This window comes from Rosa chinensis, chromosome 5 (genome assembly GCF_002994745.2).
Source record: "Rosa chinensis cultivar Old Blush chromosome 5, RchiOBHm-V2, whole genome shotgun sequence".
Lineage (NCBI taxonomy): Eukaryota > Viridiplantae > Streptophyta > Magnoliopsida > Rosales > Rosaceae > Rosa > Rosa chinensis.
Window position 1 is genome coordinate 67,661,485 of NC_037092.1, and position 16,625 is coordinate 67,678,109.

The 16,625-nt window shown below is 39.7% G+C and overlaps 1 protein-coding gene and 1 non-coding gene across 2 annotated transcripts; one reads left to right on the forward strand and one right to left on the reverse strand.

The window, feature by feature from the left end:
• Positions 1-2,699: 2,699 nt before the first annotated feature.
• TRNAM-CAU lies at positions 2,700-2,771 on the reverse strand. Its single transcript has one exon. It is a non-coding gene; the product is annotated as a tRNA-Met (tRNA).
• Positions 2,772-3,112: 341 nt separating this feature from the next.
• LOC112202575 (chitinase 2) lies at positions 3,113-4,304 on the forward strand. The gene has a single exon (XM_024343575.2). The coding sequence runs from the start codon at positions 3,274-3,276 to the stop codon at positions 4,192-4,194; it is 921 nt and encodes a 306-aa protein (XP_024199343.1). The 5' UTR covers positions 3,113-3,273; the 3' UTR covers positions 4,195-4,304.
• Positions 4,305-16,625: the final 12,321 nt, after the last annotated feature.

Here is a 16,625-nt window from a genome sequence, read left to right on the forward strand (position 1 = left end):
ACCTAAAATGAATGAATGGATTGCTCAACAAATCTCACCCTAATAAACAAAACAAAGTAAGGCAGATGTCATTCATCTCGGACCTGCACGCTACCCCATGTGAGCTTAACCCTATTGGATTGCCCCCATCTTCAGTCTTCTTCTTCTTCCTTTCTTTTTCTAATTTGCTTTGCTCTACTGCACAGCCACTGTTACAGACTCTCAAGGTGGATAGGTCAGTGGGACTGTTTACTTGGGTCGCACTCCATCTCCATCTCCATCTCCATCTCTATGCTGAGTGGGCTTTACTTTACTGCTCTCACTCTCTACTGACACGTTTACTACTATGATTTTGATTCTTTCCACTATTCCAAAGGAAAATCATGCCCCGTTGCCTCCCCTGCTTCAACCACAACTAGTCGAGGAGTAAAGGTGTTGAGGAAACTGTTGCATTGACTTGCAGGTTTGCAGGTCATGGTACTTTGAGTCCCGAATAATGCTACCTAGTCCCACATGTTTGATGGTTTGGGGTGGTGATATTAATATCGCATATCTTACGTCTATATGATGAATAAGGAGAAAAGACAAAAATGAAAAATGAAATTTCGTAAGCGATTAAATTATATGAATATATTCTTTTATAAAAAAGTTCAGCGTCCATCAGCAATAATGTATGAAGCAAATAATGTTGGTTGCAATGGGGGGAAGGAAAGAAAAAAAAACTTAGCTCGATGAAATTTTACCATAAATTAAAGAGTGAAATATGTGTAATCAACTGATACAGGAAAAAGTTTATGGTGTCGATGAAGCCCTAAAAGCGCTAAAAGGCTAAAGGAATAGAAGTGTCTCAAACTATAGCACTTTCACCTATCAATTGCAGATGGTAAGGTTAAGATTAGAGAATTGAAAACACAGTACATGAAGAGAAAGTAAACCAATTAATTTTTGCTCAGAGTAAATTCTCCAAATTCAAAAATTAGTTGTCTACATATATGAACCTTTAGGTCCAACAATTCCATGACTTATGAATTAATTGTGCGATATTTTTAATTTATTTTAAATATATATTGTAGTATTTTAATTGTGTTTAAATTAGTGGAACAATGTAGTATTAATATAAACTTATTTTATCATGACCGCTCTATGACTACTAGTAATTTTTATTTTTAATTTGGGTCGCAAAATCTAGTGCTTGGTTGAAATATTTATTTAAACCAACTTCTAAGTACTTAGGTTTTTTTAGAATAATGGTGCATGAATTTCCTAAAGAGAAAAATGCATCATCAGTGCCTCAACTCTTGTGCACCGGCCAAGTTGATACCCAGACTCTCAGTGCTACCAATGTGATACATGAACCCATATTTCGCTATCGATGAGATACTTCCGTCAGATTTTGCTTGTTTTTGGGGGCAGTCTGAATTTTCTTTCTGGGAAGATTGAGATCGCAGCAACAACTTAACAAAGGAAGAAGACGAGGAAGAAGAAGAAGAAGAGGAGAGAGAAAATTGTACAAAAAAAAAAAATCTGGGGTCATTTAAGTCATTTCATGGCATTTTTGGGGCCCACATGCTTGCCACGTCATACATCTAACGGAGCCGTCAGCAAAATCTGACAGAAGTATCTCATTGTTAGGGAAATATGGGTTCAGGTATCACATTGGTAGCACTAAGAGTCTGAGTATCAACTTGGCCGGTGCAAAAGAGTTGAAGCACTGATGATGCATTTTTCTCTTTCCTAAAAGGTAGGTGTACTATGGATTGTGGAGTTTTCTATTTGGTTAGAATAGGTTCTCTGAAAGTCCTAAAGGATGACTCTTTATTGACGACTCTATAGGGGTGTGTCATTTGGTACTGCTTGTTGAATTATAAAATCAAATTGATCTCTTTCAATTAAAAAAAAAAAATCTTTATAATGATGTTAAATTGAAAATAAAATTGTCGTCATTCTAAAATAGCGTACAACCTAGTTAACAAGATGTTTTCTTCTTTTTCTTCATAAAGGGTACCTAACCAGACATTTGACAAAAATCACAAAATTTTCTTGCCAAAGTTCCCAAAATGATGGTCTAGAAATAGTGAAATATACAGAATACAGTACCCTAGTTTCAAATGCATGCACCAACTTTCAGTAATTAAGCCTAGAAAAGCCCCTAGAAAAGGATCATATGCTAATAACTCTGACACATTCATATGCATATATACCATTTGGTCCATCTGTTAAAGGAAGTGATATGACATGTTTAATACGTACCACACACTATTGGTGATATAAAAATATAAAATGCAACAAAACATGAAAGGAAAAATAGTGGGTCAGCTCTAATATTATTGCTTCTAAGATAAAAAAAGATGAGGTCCCATGATTTTATCTTAGCCTATGCTTTTGCACATCACAGCAAAATTCCCATCATTATGTCCATGTTACCTAGTAATTATGTGGTCACACTCATACAGCCCGAGTTCAATTTCAGTAAAGAGAGAAACATGATTAAGTATACAATATAGAAGGGCAAAATCAAAAATCATTTTAAACACATTAAGTTAGATTCTAACATGCAAAATAGTTTTCTAACAAAGAAAAGAGAAAGAGAAAAAGAGGGGAACTGCATTGCATACCACTTTATTCTCCTCCCATAAACTTTGCAGAAGGGCATGTGTAAAAAGGAGCTCTGCAACTTCATTGAGCTAAAAAGATAATGAGTGGGAAGAGAAGCTACTCTCTATCAGAGCCAGGTTTCGATCCTGGGACCTGTGGGTTATGGGCCCACCACGCTTCCGCTGCGCCACTCTGATTGTTGAGAATATAATCGATTATAAAATATTTAACTATCCAAATATCACCACCTTAGCAAAAGTTGTGGGCCAAGTTAGTGTAACTTCTATAGTTGGATTGAGAGAACTATGAATCTAAAAGCCCAAATTTCTTTTCAGTATTTGTTTAGTTCTAACTTCTGAGTTCTGACTAGGTTATTTCCAAAAAAAAAAAAAAAAAATCAGACTAGATTTCAGCCCTTTTTCAATTATGATCTGCATAATACAAGTGTGACCACTGAAAATTACATTATAGAAGAGACTACTATTTTGTCATCTGCTACTCCGCCAAGACAAAGATCTACATGAACACAACGTACAACTACTGCTTTGCACACAACCAGATCAATTAGGTTATTCCACAGATATGCATATTCACATCGACTACCCTTCACACTTTACACTATACTATAAGTAGAGCAGCTTACAATGTTCACTTCACACATATCTACTAAGCCACACAAATATAGTAAACTCAGCAGCAATGGCACTTCCAAAGCTTAAGCTTATCATCACCCTTGTGTTCATTCAAGCCCTCATCATATCCCACACATCGATCCAAGCAGCTCCAGAAAACTCAGATATCTTCCGAGAATATATAGGAGCTGAATTCAACAATGTCAAGTTTTCTGATGTCCCCATTAACCCAAATGTTGAGTTCCACTTCCTTCTCTCCTTTGCCATCGACTATGACACTTCTGGTTCTTCACCCACAAATGGAAATTTCAACGTCTTTTGGGACACTGACAACCTCGGCGCCTCTCAAGTTTCCGCCATTAAAAATGACCATTCAAATGTGAAAGTTGGCTTAAGCTTAGGAGGGGACAGTGTCAATAGTGGCTCTTGTTACTTCAACCCTTCCTCAGTTGATTCATGGGTTTCTAATGCTGTTTCTTCACTCACAAGTATCATCCAGCAGTACAATCTAGATGGGATTGATATTGATTACGAGCACTTTAAATCTGACCCCAACACCTTTTCCGAGTGCATCGGAAGGCTTATAAAAACCCTCAAGGACAAAGGTGTCATCAAGTTTGCTTCCATTGCTCCTTTTGATGACGATGACGTTCAGAGCCACTACTTGGCCTTGTGGAAGAACTACGGCCAGTTGATAGACTACGTGAATTTCCAGTTCTATGCATATGATCAGAGCACCACTGTGTCTCAGTTCATCAATTATTTCAAGAAGCAAAGCTCAAATTACAATGGCGGGAAGGTCTTGGCGAGCTTTAGCACCGATGGGAGTGGTGGATTGTCCCCTGAAAATGGGTTCTTCACTGCCTGCCATAGGCTCAAGAGTGAACAAAACCTTAATGGTATCTTTGTTTGGTCTGCTGATGATTCCAAGAAAAATGGTTTCCGCTATGAAAAGCAATCCCAAGCTCTATTAGCAACTCCACACTAGCATTGTAGTGATTTTACAGTGTACACACAGAGTCACACTACCCTTGCTGCTCTGTAGATGATTAAGATTCAGGACCTGGGATTGAGACGTTCCAGGGTATTGTATTAATACCATGCATGTACTTTTATCTAGTAGTTATACATATTTCAGAGTATCATCTATACATGTGTGCTAAATGTTTATTTATACTATGTTAAGTTTAACTATAAGCATTTACTTTAAGCATTTCAAAGTGTTCAACGCTTGAAATATTCTTTTCATATATAACACCGTGTGATTGACAAATCAAAAAAAAAAAAAAAGTGTTCAACGCTTGAAATATTCTTTTCATATATAACACAAGTACACAACCATCAAAGAGAAACAGATAATTCGGTCACCAACTGTGAGCTATGAAGTTTTAGCATTTACCATCAGAAAATGGTGATCACGGATTCTTTTCTGCAATCACTTGCTGAATACAACCATTACAACCTGATTCCTTAAATATGCTATGGCTTGTTTACTGCTTCTTAAATTACATTAAAAGGTATGGCAGCAGTTTCATCCAATCACACATTGAGAGAATTATAATACTGGCCAGTTATATATTAATTGGAAGGTCTAAATTTCATTAATAACCACCAGTATCTTTTAATTAATTGATCTAAAACACGTTACCCTCCTGCCTAGCTCACACCTCATTCTCTCTCACAAAGGTTCGTCCATAACCATATTTTCAACATGGACTTGACAAACCTCTAAAGGATCCACATGAAATTGAAAGTATTTGTTCGGCATTTGTACAGGATCAACATGAAGATAAAGTATAAGTGAATGTCAAAAGGATATTTCCACCGGATTCTGTTTGATTATTTCGAGTGGTTGGAGGGCTATATTCCAGGACTACATTGATTACAAAGACAATCCCAAGCACATTCCTAAAAGAATTTATAAAGGGTGAAGCATGTTGTCAAGCTTAGCAATAAGCTCTATATGGATAATCAATCCCAGTTTTAGATGCACTGACATTTTTGAGTTTGAAAATAATACAGAGATTGACTACAATTTTCCTTTATTTATTTTTTAATTTATCTGATACAACATTGTAAGAGTTTATCTGATGCAACCAATATATGTGGCAACAAGTCAGTAATAGTATTAGTACCTGAGAGATTTTCCGCTTCACATAGAGAAAGAATTGTCTGATTGAAGAAGAAAACAGAGACTGCATGACCACCTGATATTATTAAATGGACTATAGCAACTTCAATTGTCATTTTCTTTTCCTGCCGAGACAAAGATATCCATGAATAAAACTTAAGGTAACCCCTTAGAATTTCTACATAGACATAATCTGTATATTCATATATCATATTCCATACCGCACAGCATTACTAGAAGGTCACAGTGTTGTTGATCAAATGATCATAGACACACAAACTAAGCTAGTACTATCCAGTAGCAATGGAACTTGCATTTCTATAGAAGACTACTATTGCTAAATGTATGTTGGTTCTTTTTGAGAAATGTACTAGTGTATCCATACAATGCCTGTGTTATTTTTGTAATCAGATTGTTGAAATTTCATTCATCTAGAAGTAGAAGGGTTTATTGCAGAGAAATCATGAGATACACAATTTGAAAGCTCTGAGTCCCTTCCTCAAGCAATGAATAAAGCCCTACTCCATTAAAGAGAACTTTGCAAGAGCATGAGCGACTTCGTTTACCCACCCATTTACCCATTTTTAATATAGGCAGTTTTTTTTTTTTTTTTTTTAATACTTGCTACTATTTTTTTTTTTGACCAATATTTATTACTACCTTATTGTTTTTCTTTAATCTTAATATTTCTAAATAATAAATTTCGGATCGTAAATGAACCACCCTCACGGATCGCCTTTTAGAATCGTCTTTTCACAATTATATGATGATCCAACGGTCGGATTCTCACGGATCGCCTTTTGGAATCGTCTTTTCACAATTATACGATGATCCAACGGTCGGATTCTCACGGATCGCCTTTTGGAATCGTCTTTTCACAATTATACGATGATCCAACGGTGCGATTCTCACGGATCGCCTTTTGAAATCGTCTTTTCACAATTATACCATGATCCAACGGTGCGATTCTCACGGATCGCCTTTTGGAATCGTCTTTTCACAATTATACCATGATCCAACGGTCGGATTCTCACTGATCGCCTTTTGGAATCGTCTTTTCACAATTATACCATGATCCAACGGTCGGATTTTCACGGATCGCCTTTTGGAATCGTCTTTTCACAATTATACGTTGATCCAACGGTCGGATTCTCACGGATCGCCCTTAAGATCATCCTCTCAAAATTATATAAAGATCCAACGGTCGGATCCTCACGGGTCACCTTTTGAATCATCTTTTTACAATTATACCATGATCCAACGGTCAGATCCTCACGAATCGCCCTTAGGATCGTCCTCTCAAAATTATACGATGATCCAACGGTCGGATCCTGATAGATCGCCTTTTGAACCAACTTTTCACAATTATACGATGATCCAACGGTCAGATCCTCATCCGAGACCACACAAAGTCATCGCAACACCCCGTATAGGTTTTCTGTTTTTTTTTCTTTTTTAGAATAAGAAAATTATAAAAATGTCCGTATGTTGGTTGAAAAATAATAGTTCTCAATTTAAAAAAAAATTTTGGGTGTGGTCTACAATTTTATATGGGTATTTGGGTAAAATTTGGGTACCCACGGGTATACCCATACCCCACCCATTTTTATACGGGTATTTTGTAATTACCCATACCCATACCCATATCCATAAACTATGGGTATTACCCATTAACAAATACCCAAAGGGAATAATTACCCGCGGGTACCCGTACCCGTGGGTTTTAATGCCATCCCTACTCCATACCTCCAAGCAATGTTTCTGCTTCACCAATTAGGCCCCGAGCACAAAGTCCACTAATCATTATGTTATATGTTCTCACCTGAGGTGGAAGTCCCTTTGATGATAAACTGAAGAAGAGGTGTCTAGCAGACTCAAGTTTTCCAGCTATGCACAAACCTTCAATAAGAATATTGTAAACTACAATATTTGGGCTCCACCTTCTTGTCTCCCATTTCTCTAAACAATTCTATAGCCATATCAAGTTGTTGGTTTTTACATAAGCCATCCAGCAAAACGGCATAAGTTTGGATATCTGGAAGTTGGCCACAACCTTGCATCTCTGAGAACAACTTCTTTGCACCTCTTACCCTCCATTTTGCAAAAACCATCCATAAGTGTGTTATATGTAACAGTATCTGGAAACAATCCCTTACGAGACATTGCCTCAAATAGCATCACAGCCTCATCGATATATTTGTGCTTACAATATCCGTTTATCAATATGTTATAACTATGAGCATTCACCATTGAGCCCTTGCTAGGCATTAGATCAAAGACCTCCCTTGCCTGGTCCATCTCTCCTCTCAAACAGTATCCATCCATAAGTGCACTGTATGTAATTGTATCAGGTTCAATGTCTCTTTCCATCATCATTTCAATGACGTCTTTACAAGACCATCCCCTCCTTACAGAGTGTATCTACCAAGACGGTGAAGGTGTGCACATCTGGAAAGATCTTTTTACCGACCATTTCATTCAACAAACTCGTAGCTTGTTTCCACTGGCCTAATCTGCAAACTCCATGAATCAAGGAGGTATAGGTAATGACGTTTGGGGCAATACCCTTGCTCCTCATTTCTGACAAGAGGTTAAATGCATCAGCGATTAACGTGTCCTTACAAAGACTGTCAATGATGGTGCTATAGACAACTAAGTTGGGCTTACAATCTGGAGATCGTTCCATCTTCCTGAGAAGTTGAATTGCTGCCCTTGATGCACAAGCCCTTTATTAGTGTGCCAAAAGTAACCACAGTGGGATTACAAGTACCTCCTCCGTCCACCATTTTTCTGAAAATTTGCGTAGCCTCGGCAACTCTATTCCGGAGAAGGAAGCCATTGATCAAAGTGGTGAAGGTGGCGGCATCTGGTTCAAGACCAGATTTGAAGAATCGTCCCAAGACAGATAAACCAAACCCCATATGGTTCAAATGACAGTAGCAGTTGATGATGATATTTAGAGTATAATGAATAGGGGCAATTCGCAACACTCGCATTTGATCATACAAAGCAATGACATCCGAATAATGCTTCAATTTCACGAGTTAGTTGACCCAGCATTTGATTGAAACGGATAACCGAAGGCAGAGGACGCCTTTGAAGCATTTCATCGAACACCTTCAAGGCATCCTTGAGATTACTCACTGATTTGGATATTTCTGGGTCCCTCAAATGCTTCTCTAGTCGGCCAGTGTTTCTAGATTTCATGGGTTTTGAGGGTTGCCAATGAAACGAGGCTAAGCTATTATTATTGGAGAAAACAACAGGAGTAGAAGAGTGAAGATTGGGCATACCTCTGCAGCTGTAGCTATAGCAACAAGAAGCAGTGCTCCGTAGCGTAATGAAGTTTGAGATAGAGACACATACTCGTGAATACCCAAATCTTTTGTGTGTTTGGTCGCTAAAAAGCCCACTATGTTGTAGTAAAAATAGAATTGCAGAGAGAATTGTGTCTTATTATTATTATTTTTTTTTTTGAGAAAAGAGATAACTTCATTCAATTTATCCATGGCCGGAAGGCTCGTACATCCAATACTGTCTTACACCAAAATCATAAATGGTCTAAGCTATCAGATAAAGGACAGGTGACCTTCACTGTTAACACATTCGCTCACTTATGGAGCCTAACCACAAGAAAGAAAATCCTCCCTACCAACTTCCGTTTGCTAGTAACCTAGTCGCCTAGAGACCTCAATTGATGTACAACTAGAGAAACTAAGATGCAAGTAGTAGAAGATTAAAACTTCTAGTAATAGGCAGAGAAATCTGGAAAGACTAAATCTTTCCTTTGCCCTTGTCGCTAAGGCTGGGAACTATTCCATTGCTAGTAGGATAAGTGATCTTCAGAGGAGTACCACCAAGCTGCTTATTGACCCCCTGAGCTTTATTCTTGCTTCCAAGAGGCCTACCAGACCTTTTTTTCAGAGTGACCAAAGTAAGGTCACCATCCTCGTCAATGAGGCCAAGTTCCTCCGCCTGCAGTGTAGGAATCTTGCCACCCAAGATTGTTTTGAACTTCTTGGGAGAAGGATGGTTAGCACCGCTCCGTTCCCGTTTCTTGGAAACCAGATCAATCTGTGTCTTCTGCATACCTGTAGGGACAACAAGATCACAAGAAACGTCCATAACAAGTTCCTCACCTGAGGCCCCAGTACTCTCCAACCTGTGCTCCAAATGACTGCCCGCAGAAGGACTGATTTCAGTTGGAACCGGATCAAGGGGAGAAGGAGGATCAGAGCTCAGACGCTCCACTCGGCGAAAAGCAGGTCTCTTCTTCTTTGGAATGACTGGGGAAGGATAGAGAAGGTCTCCCTTGCTCTTGGTAGAAAAGGCAAAAGAATTCCCTGAGGTCGACACTCCTGGAAAGTGAAGAACCCTAGAAGTAGGGTTGACTGCAGTTGGCTCCTCACAAGCAATTCCGGCATGTGTGACCAAACCACACTGAGAACATCTCCCCCGCAGATGCTCGAACTGGAATTGTAACACAGGTTCAACTCCGGTATCAAGAAAGACTCTCCTTTTAAGCAGGATCGGTTTGGATGTGTCATGGGTGAACAAAACCCTATTCACCCCCTTCTTAAACTCCTTCTTGTCATAGTCCAAGAATCCACCCAACAGATTGCCAATCAACATGAGATTCTCGAGTTCTTCATACAGAGGAGGTATACCAGCAACTTTAGCCCAGATTCGAAGATGCTTAAAAGGAATCTCATGCAATGGCTTAACGCCATCATATTCTTCAAAGCAGACAGGGGCACAATCAAAACACCATACTCCCCCCCCCCCCCCGAAGAATTTTGTTACGATCACGTGCAGAAGCAAAGGAGAACAAGAAAAGATCACCAGCCCGTTCTTGGATCCGAAACTCCTTATCCACCAGCCAGGTGCGATTGAAGTGAGACATGAATGCCTTTGGGTCGATAGGTTTTCGTGTCAAAGGCTTGCTAAGGAGAAAAAATTGGGAGGACTTGCGAACAGGACCTCCACCAATCTTCCCCAGATCTGGGGCACGACCCCCATCAGCAAGAGCAAGCGAGGCAGCGAAGCTCGCTGTTACTGCATCAATGGAGGCCATAGTCAAAGGAGAAACGTAGGCGGGAAGAGAAAGGGACGAAGCAATAGGTGAAGGAGGCAAGGAGGCCGTAGACAACTAGGGTTGAGAGAAAAACTCTCCTAGGGTTTTTTTTCTCTTGATTGTGCGTTTTGTGTCTTATTATTAATAATAGGAGCCATTTTATATACGAAATTACAAAGTACATAAAAGGTAATAGAATCCGAACATAACTAGGAAATCTCTAAGACTAAACCCTAGTTTGAAGAGGCACACATGATGTTGAGATCCTTCAACACTCCCCCTTGTGCCGCTCAAACTTGGTGATTGATCGTTGCCTCACTAAAAACCTTAGGTAACAAAAACTCTGTGGGACAAAAATAACCTTGGTCGAAGGACAAAAAGAGCACAATACATCCTTCACTCTTCAAGATCAAACATGTAGACATCATACCTCCCCCTGATGTCAATATCTCCCCCTGATTGATACAATCATGAGAATTCATATAACTTTCTTAAACCGATGCTCTTCACATGCTTCTTGAAGGTGGATTTAGGTAACGACTTAGTAAATAAGTCCGCTACATTATCCTCAGATCGGATTTGATTCACTTACATATTAAGAAGTGTTTGTTGTTGCTGATTGTAAAAGAACTTAGGCGATATATGCTTGGTGTTGTCGCCCTTGATGAAACCTAACTTCATTTGCTCAATACAAGCTGCATTATCTTCATAAATGCATGTAGGTTCATCTGTGGTAGACTTCAAACCACAAGTTCCTCGAATGTGTCTAATCACAGACCTTAGCCATATGCATTCTCGCACGGCTTCATGTAGAGCGATAATCTCTGCATGATTTGAGGAAGTAGCAACAAGGGTCTGCTTTGTAGACCTCCAAGATATCGTAGTGCTTCCCATGGTAAAGACATAACCCGTTTGTGAGCGACTTTTGTGAGGGTTAGAGAGATACCCTGCATCAGTAAAACCCATCAAGACATCGTTTTCATTTTGATGGAGGGGAGGAGGAGGACGTCGGCCACCATGGAAGGCGGTGCCGGCGTCTACATCACGGAAGGTGGCATTTTGCCTTGTGGGGTTCGATCCCATACTTCCGTCATTTCTTTTCTCTCTGTAGGGATAAAACAAGCCCATATCAGTAGTACCTCTCAAGTATCGAAAGATTGTCTTTATACCACCAATCCAATGGCAGTGTGTTGGCGCAGAGCTATGTTAAGCTAACAAGTTCACTGCGAACGAGATGTTCGGTCTTGTGCATTGAGCTAAGTACAATAATGTGCCTATTGCACTTATATATGGTACTTCAGCCTCTAATAAGTCCTCGTCCTCATCCCTTGGACGAAATAGATCTTTTCTGGGCTCAAGACTAAGGCCGATTATGGGAGTACTCACAGGCTTTGCTTTATCTTCATTAAAGCACCTTAGTAATTTTTGAGTATATGCTGACTAATGGATCATAATCCCATCACTACGGTGCTCGAGTTCTACTCCGAGACAAAACCGTGTTTTCCCAAGATCTTTCATCTCAAATTCGGATTTCAAGTACTTAGCAGTTTCCTTTAACTCATCTAGAGTTCCAATTAGGTTCATGTTGTCGACATAAACTGCTACGATTGCAAATACGGAACTTATCCTTTTAATAAACATGTATGGACATATTTCATTGTTCACATATCCCTTCCCAATCAAGTAGTCACTTAGACGGTTATACCACATCCGTCCGGATTGTTTTAATCCATATAGTAAGCGTCTTAATCTTATTGAAAACGCACTCCGTGGTTAAGAGCCACTTGATTTGGGTAATTGAAGTCCATCTGGAACCTTTATATATATATATATATATATATATATATATATGAATCTAGATCCCCATAGAGATATGCTGTAACCACATCCATAAGCTGCATGTCAAGTTTTTTGGAAACTCCCAAACTGACAATGTAGCGGAACGTTATAATGTCTATTACGGAAGAATATGTCTCCTCATAGTCGATTCCAGGGCGTTGTGAGAAACCTTGCGCCACAAGGCGGGCTTTGTATCTAACAACTTCATTTTTCTCATTACGCTTTCTAACAAAGATCCATTTATGGCCAACAGGCTTTATACTTGGGGGTGTCAGCGTTATAGGCCCAAATACCTGTTTCTTTATTAGTGAATCCAATTCAACCTGGATCACATCTTTCCATTTAGGCCAATCTGCTCTTCGTTGACATTCTTCAACGGAGCGAGGTTCGATATCATCGTGTTCTATAATTCTTTGAGCGATAGAATATGCAAACACATCATCAAGGATAATAGAATGTCGATTCAACGTCTCATGTACACTAGTGTAATTCATGGAGATCTCTCTATTCTATGGAATTGGTTATAACATTGGAGCGTCCCCCAATGATGTCTCTTGGACATAATCATAATCCGGAATATCTTCATGAGACGGGTTATTTATGTCGATGATTAGTGCATCTTTTTGTGCCAAACTCGCTTTCTTTCTTGGGCGAGAATCTATCGAACCTTTGGGCCTCCCACGTTTCCTTGCTGGGAGCCCGGCTTGAGCCACATTGCCATCACCATTCGTGGGGGTGGCGCCATGTCCATGATTTTTAGGGACATCAATCCTTGCAGTCACGTTTGCAGTAGGTATGTGTGATCTTGTCACTTTAGCGATATCAGAAAACGCATCAGGCATAAAGTCTGCTACGTTCTGAAGATCGAGAATTCTCCTCACTTCAATTTTGGACTGTGCGGTTCGGGGATCAAGATGAGACAAAGTGGGGACAGACCAAGATAATTCCTGTCGTTCCTGTTGAACATTATTGTTATTATCTCCCCCTAACAACGGGAGGACTGTCTCATCAAAGTGACAATCCACAAATCTAGCGGTAAATAGATCGCCTGCCAAGGGTTCTAAGTAGCGGATAATGGTTGGAGAGTCATATCTAACATAAATGCCTAATCGTCTTTAAGGACCCACTTTGTTGCTCTATGGCGGCGCAATTGGCACATAAACTACACACCCATATATGCTTAAGTGTGAGACGTCAGGCTCATATCTAGTAACCATTTGGGACGCAGAAAAAGGTTGAGTGGCAGTATGTCTCAGACGAATAAGCACAGCTGCATGCAATATTGCATAGCTCCAAGCAGAAACAGGAAGATTGGTGCGCATAACCAATGCTCTAGCGACCATTTGAAGTCTTTTAATGGCCATGCAGCATTTCTTGTGGACAAAAGCATGACATGTGACCAGCGTATCGATGCATCAACCAACACCATAAAATATCTAAATGGTCCGCAAGTTGGTTGGATAGGTCCACAAATATCACCTTGGATTCTTTGTAAGAATGAGATATTTTCTTTAGTGTCCTTTGCATAGGATGGTTTAGATCCTAACTTTGCTAAAGAGCAGGCTTTGCAAAATGAAAGATAAGCTTTAGAAGCAGAAACTAGGGTCAAGGAAGTAGTGTTGGCATCAAAACCAACATGGGGCCGCAGGGGGTAGGCGGCTCCAGCCAATAACGGCCGGTTTTGCATAGGGACGGCTCCATGTGGCGTCTGTGCCTTTCTTTGGACTGAATTTTGGGCTTGACTTTTTTTCGTTTTGAAAAATGGATGTCCGTGTGAAGTCTTTAGTATGCGGATCATCATATCATGACCTGAATGTCCCAAATGGTCATGCCAAAGCCTATATGTGTCAGAATCCCATAAGTCATCTCTCATGACATGGTTGGATTCAATGACTCGAATAGTGGTTGCATACAATCCATTAGAGCAACGCATAAGTTTCTCTAATACTCATTTACGTCCGTAGTCATTAGAGGTAATGCAAAAGAACTCTTGTCCATTCTCACAATGTGTTTCCACATGAAAACCATTGGCTCTTATATATATCTTTAAAACTCAATAGGGTTCTTCCAGCCCTAGGAGCATATAGAGCTTCGGTGACATTAATACTTGTGCCATTTGACAACATAAATTGAGCTGGTCCTCGACCATGAATCAATTGTGATGGTCCAGCCATCGTAGTCACTGAAGATCGACTAGGCGTCATCCATAGAAATAGTTGCCTATGTCGCAATATAGTATGTGTGGTGCCACTATCCACAAGGTATTCTAACTCTCCAGGAAACATACTGAAAATAATAAAGTTCGGAATTTAAACATGTCCATAACATTGAATAATAATACGATACTTTATTAATAAAAATAACCAATGATTACATCAAAGTTTCCAAAGTCTAATCCAAAATAATAATAAAAAATCAAACTTAGACAAATTGTAGTAACTCTATCCATTTGGTAACTCCAATCAAATATGACCAGGAAAGTAGAGAGAGATGTTGGTGGACCGAGGCTCTCTTAGGTACCACTATTCTTAGGGCTGGCAAATCCTCCCGAGACAAACCAGCCAACCGAGTACCAACCGAACCAAAAATGTTGGTTACCGAAAATGTCGGCTACCGAAGTATTGGTACGGTAGTGCCGAACCGAGAGGAACATATTGGTACGGTACTGGTACTGATTTGAAGATAAATACGGTATACCGTACCGTACCGTATATTATATATATTATTTATATAATTAAATATATTTTATATCTATAGATCTAAACCATTGATTATTAATAGTTTTATTTCATATTAAATTATAACCGTTGATTAGACTCAAACTCTCCAAACCCTGAAGGGGTAATACGACTACTAGTCTACTGCCCACCACTCCACCCAGAGACCAGAGTCCCAGACTGCTCAGCCACTCTTTCCCTCAGCCCCTCGAGGCCTCGAAGGCTTGAGGCTCGAACCGAGCCCTTTCTCTCAGACTCAATCACTCAAACCCTCTCCGCCTCTCAATTCGATTCAAACCCAGAACTCTTCTATTTCATTCGAGGCCTCGAAGGCTTGAAGTTCGATTCGATTCAAAGCTTCAAACCCAGAACTCTTCGATTCGATTCGATTCGAGGCATCGACGGCTTGAAGTTCGATTCGATTCAAAGCTTCAAACCCAGAAAATCTGGTATCTAATCAGAGATTCATGGCCTACGGCTGAAGTTCGATTCGATTCTAACCCAGAACTCTTCGCCTCTCGATTCGATTCAAATCTTCAAACCCAGAAATCTCGTATCAACTCATTCGATTCATGGCCTACGGCCGGTGAGTTTTCTCTCTCGTATCAATTTTTGGTAGATTTGAGTTTTCTCTTTGGTTAATCTTTGGATTCTAGACTGAGTAATCTCTAAAATTGTAATGGTTTTACTTTTTTGCATCTTGCTGCAGTTAATCACTTAATCTCAAGTGGAATCAGTCTCTTTGAAGTGGAATCTTGATTTTTTACTTGTATATGTGAGTTCTAAACCTGTGAGTTGGGACTCTTTCTTAGTTTCTTAGTTTCTTTACCACTTTATTCTGGGTTTCATGGTTTCATGAACTGTGAATTGATGAGATGAACTGTGAATTGATGAGATGAATTATTGAACTGTGAATTGATGAGATGAACTGTGAATTATTGAATTATAATTTGTATGAACTATGAAGTGATGAATGATTGATGAGATGAACTGAACTGATGAACTGAAGTTATGTATGACAGTTTTTTTGCTTATGGTTGGGCCTTTGTTTGGAAATTGCTGACAGGTTTGAGCCTTTACAATTTCAGTTGGGCCATAGCTGAAAGCTGGCCCAATCTTAAACTCGGTTGGAGGCCCAACCAACCGATACCAACCGATACCGAGAAGTTGGTATACCGACTTTTGTGGCCGGTAATGGTAGCCTATTTTGTGTACCAAGAGTGTCTGGTACGGTAGATGGTATTGGTCTTGAATGTCCAGTACCGAACCGAACCCACCCCTAACTATTCTCAATTGCTTTACTAGACATCATACTTTATTGGCTGCGCCACATGAGAAAGAGTTAATACAATTGTCATTTATTGACTAAGGCATATTGCCATTACATAAGTTCTTGGAAAAATAAAAAGGACTATTCTAATCAAAGTCTGCGGCATCCTTGTGCACTTCATCTTCAGCTTTGAAGTCCTCTATGGTGAGATTGACATCTTCACCATCTTCTTCTTCTGCAAGGTAAACCTCTTGCTCTCTCAGGTCCCTATATACCCTGTATCTTGCAGCTAGTTGCTCGCTTGCTTTGCATTGCTTGAACCAATGCTCACTTGATCCACATCGATGACACACATCATTGTGGTTGCCTCCCTTCAATTGAGATGCAC

Coding starts and splice junctions, on each gene's coding strand:
- LOC112202575 (XM_024343575.2), top strand. CDS start 3,274: ATGGCACTTCCAAAGCTTAAGCTTATCATCACCCTTGTGTTCATTCAA.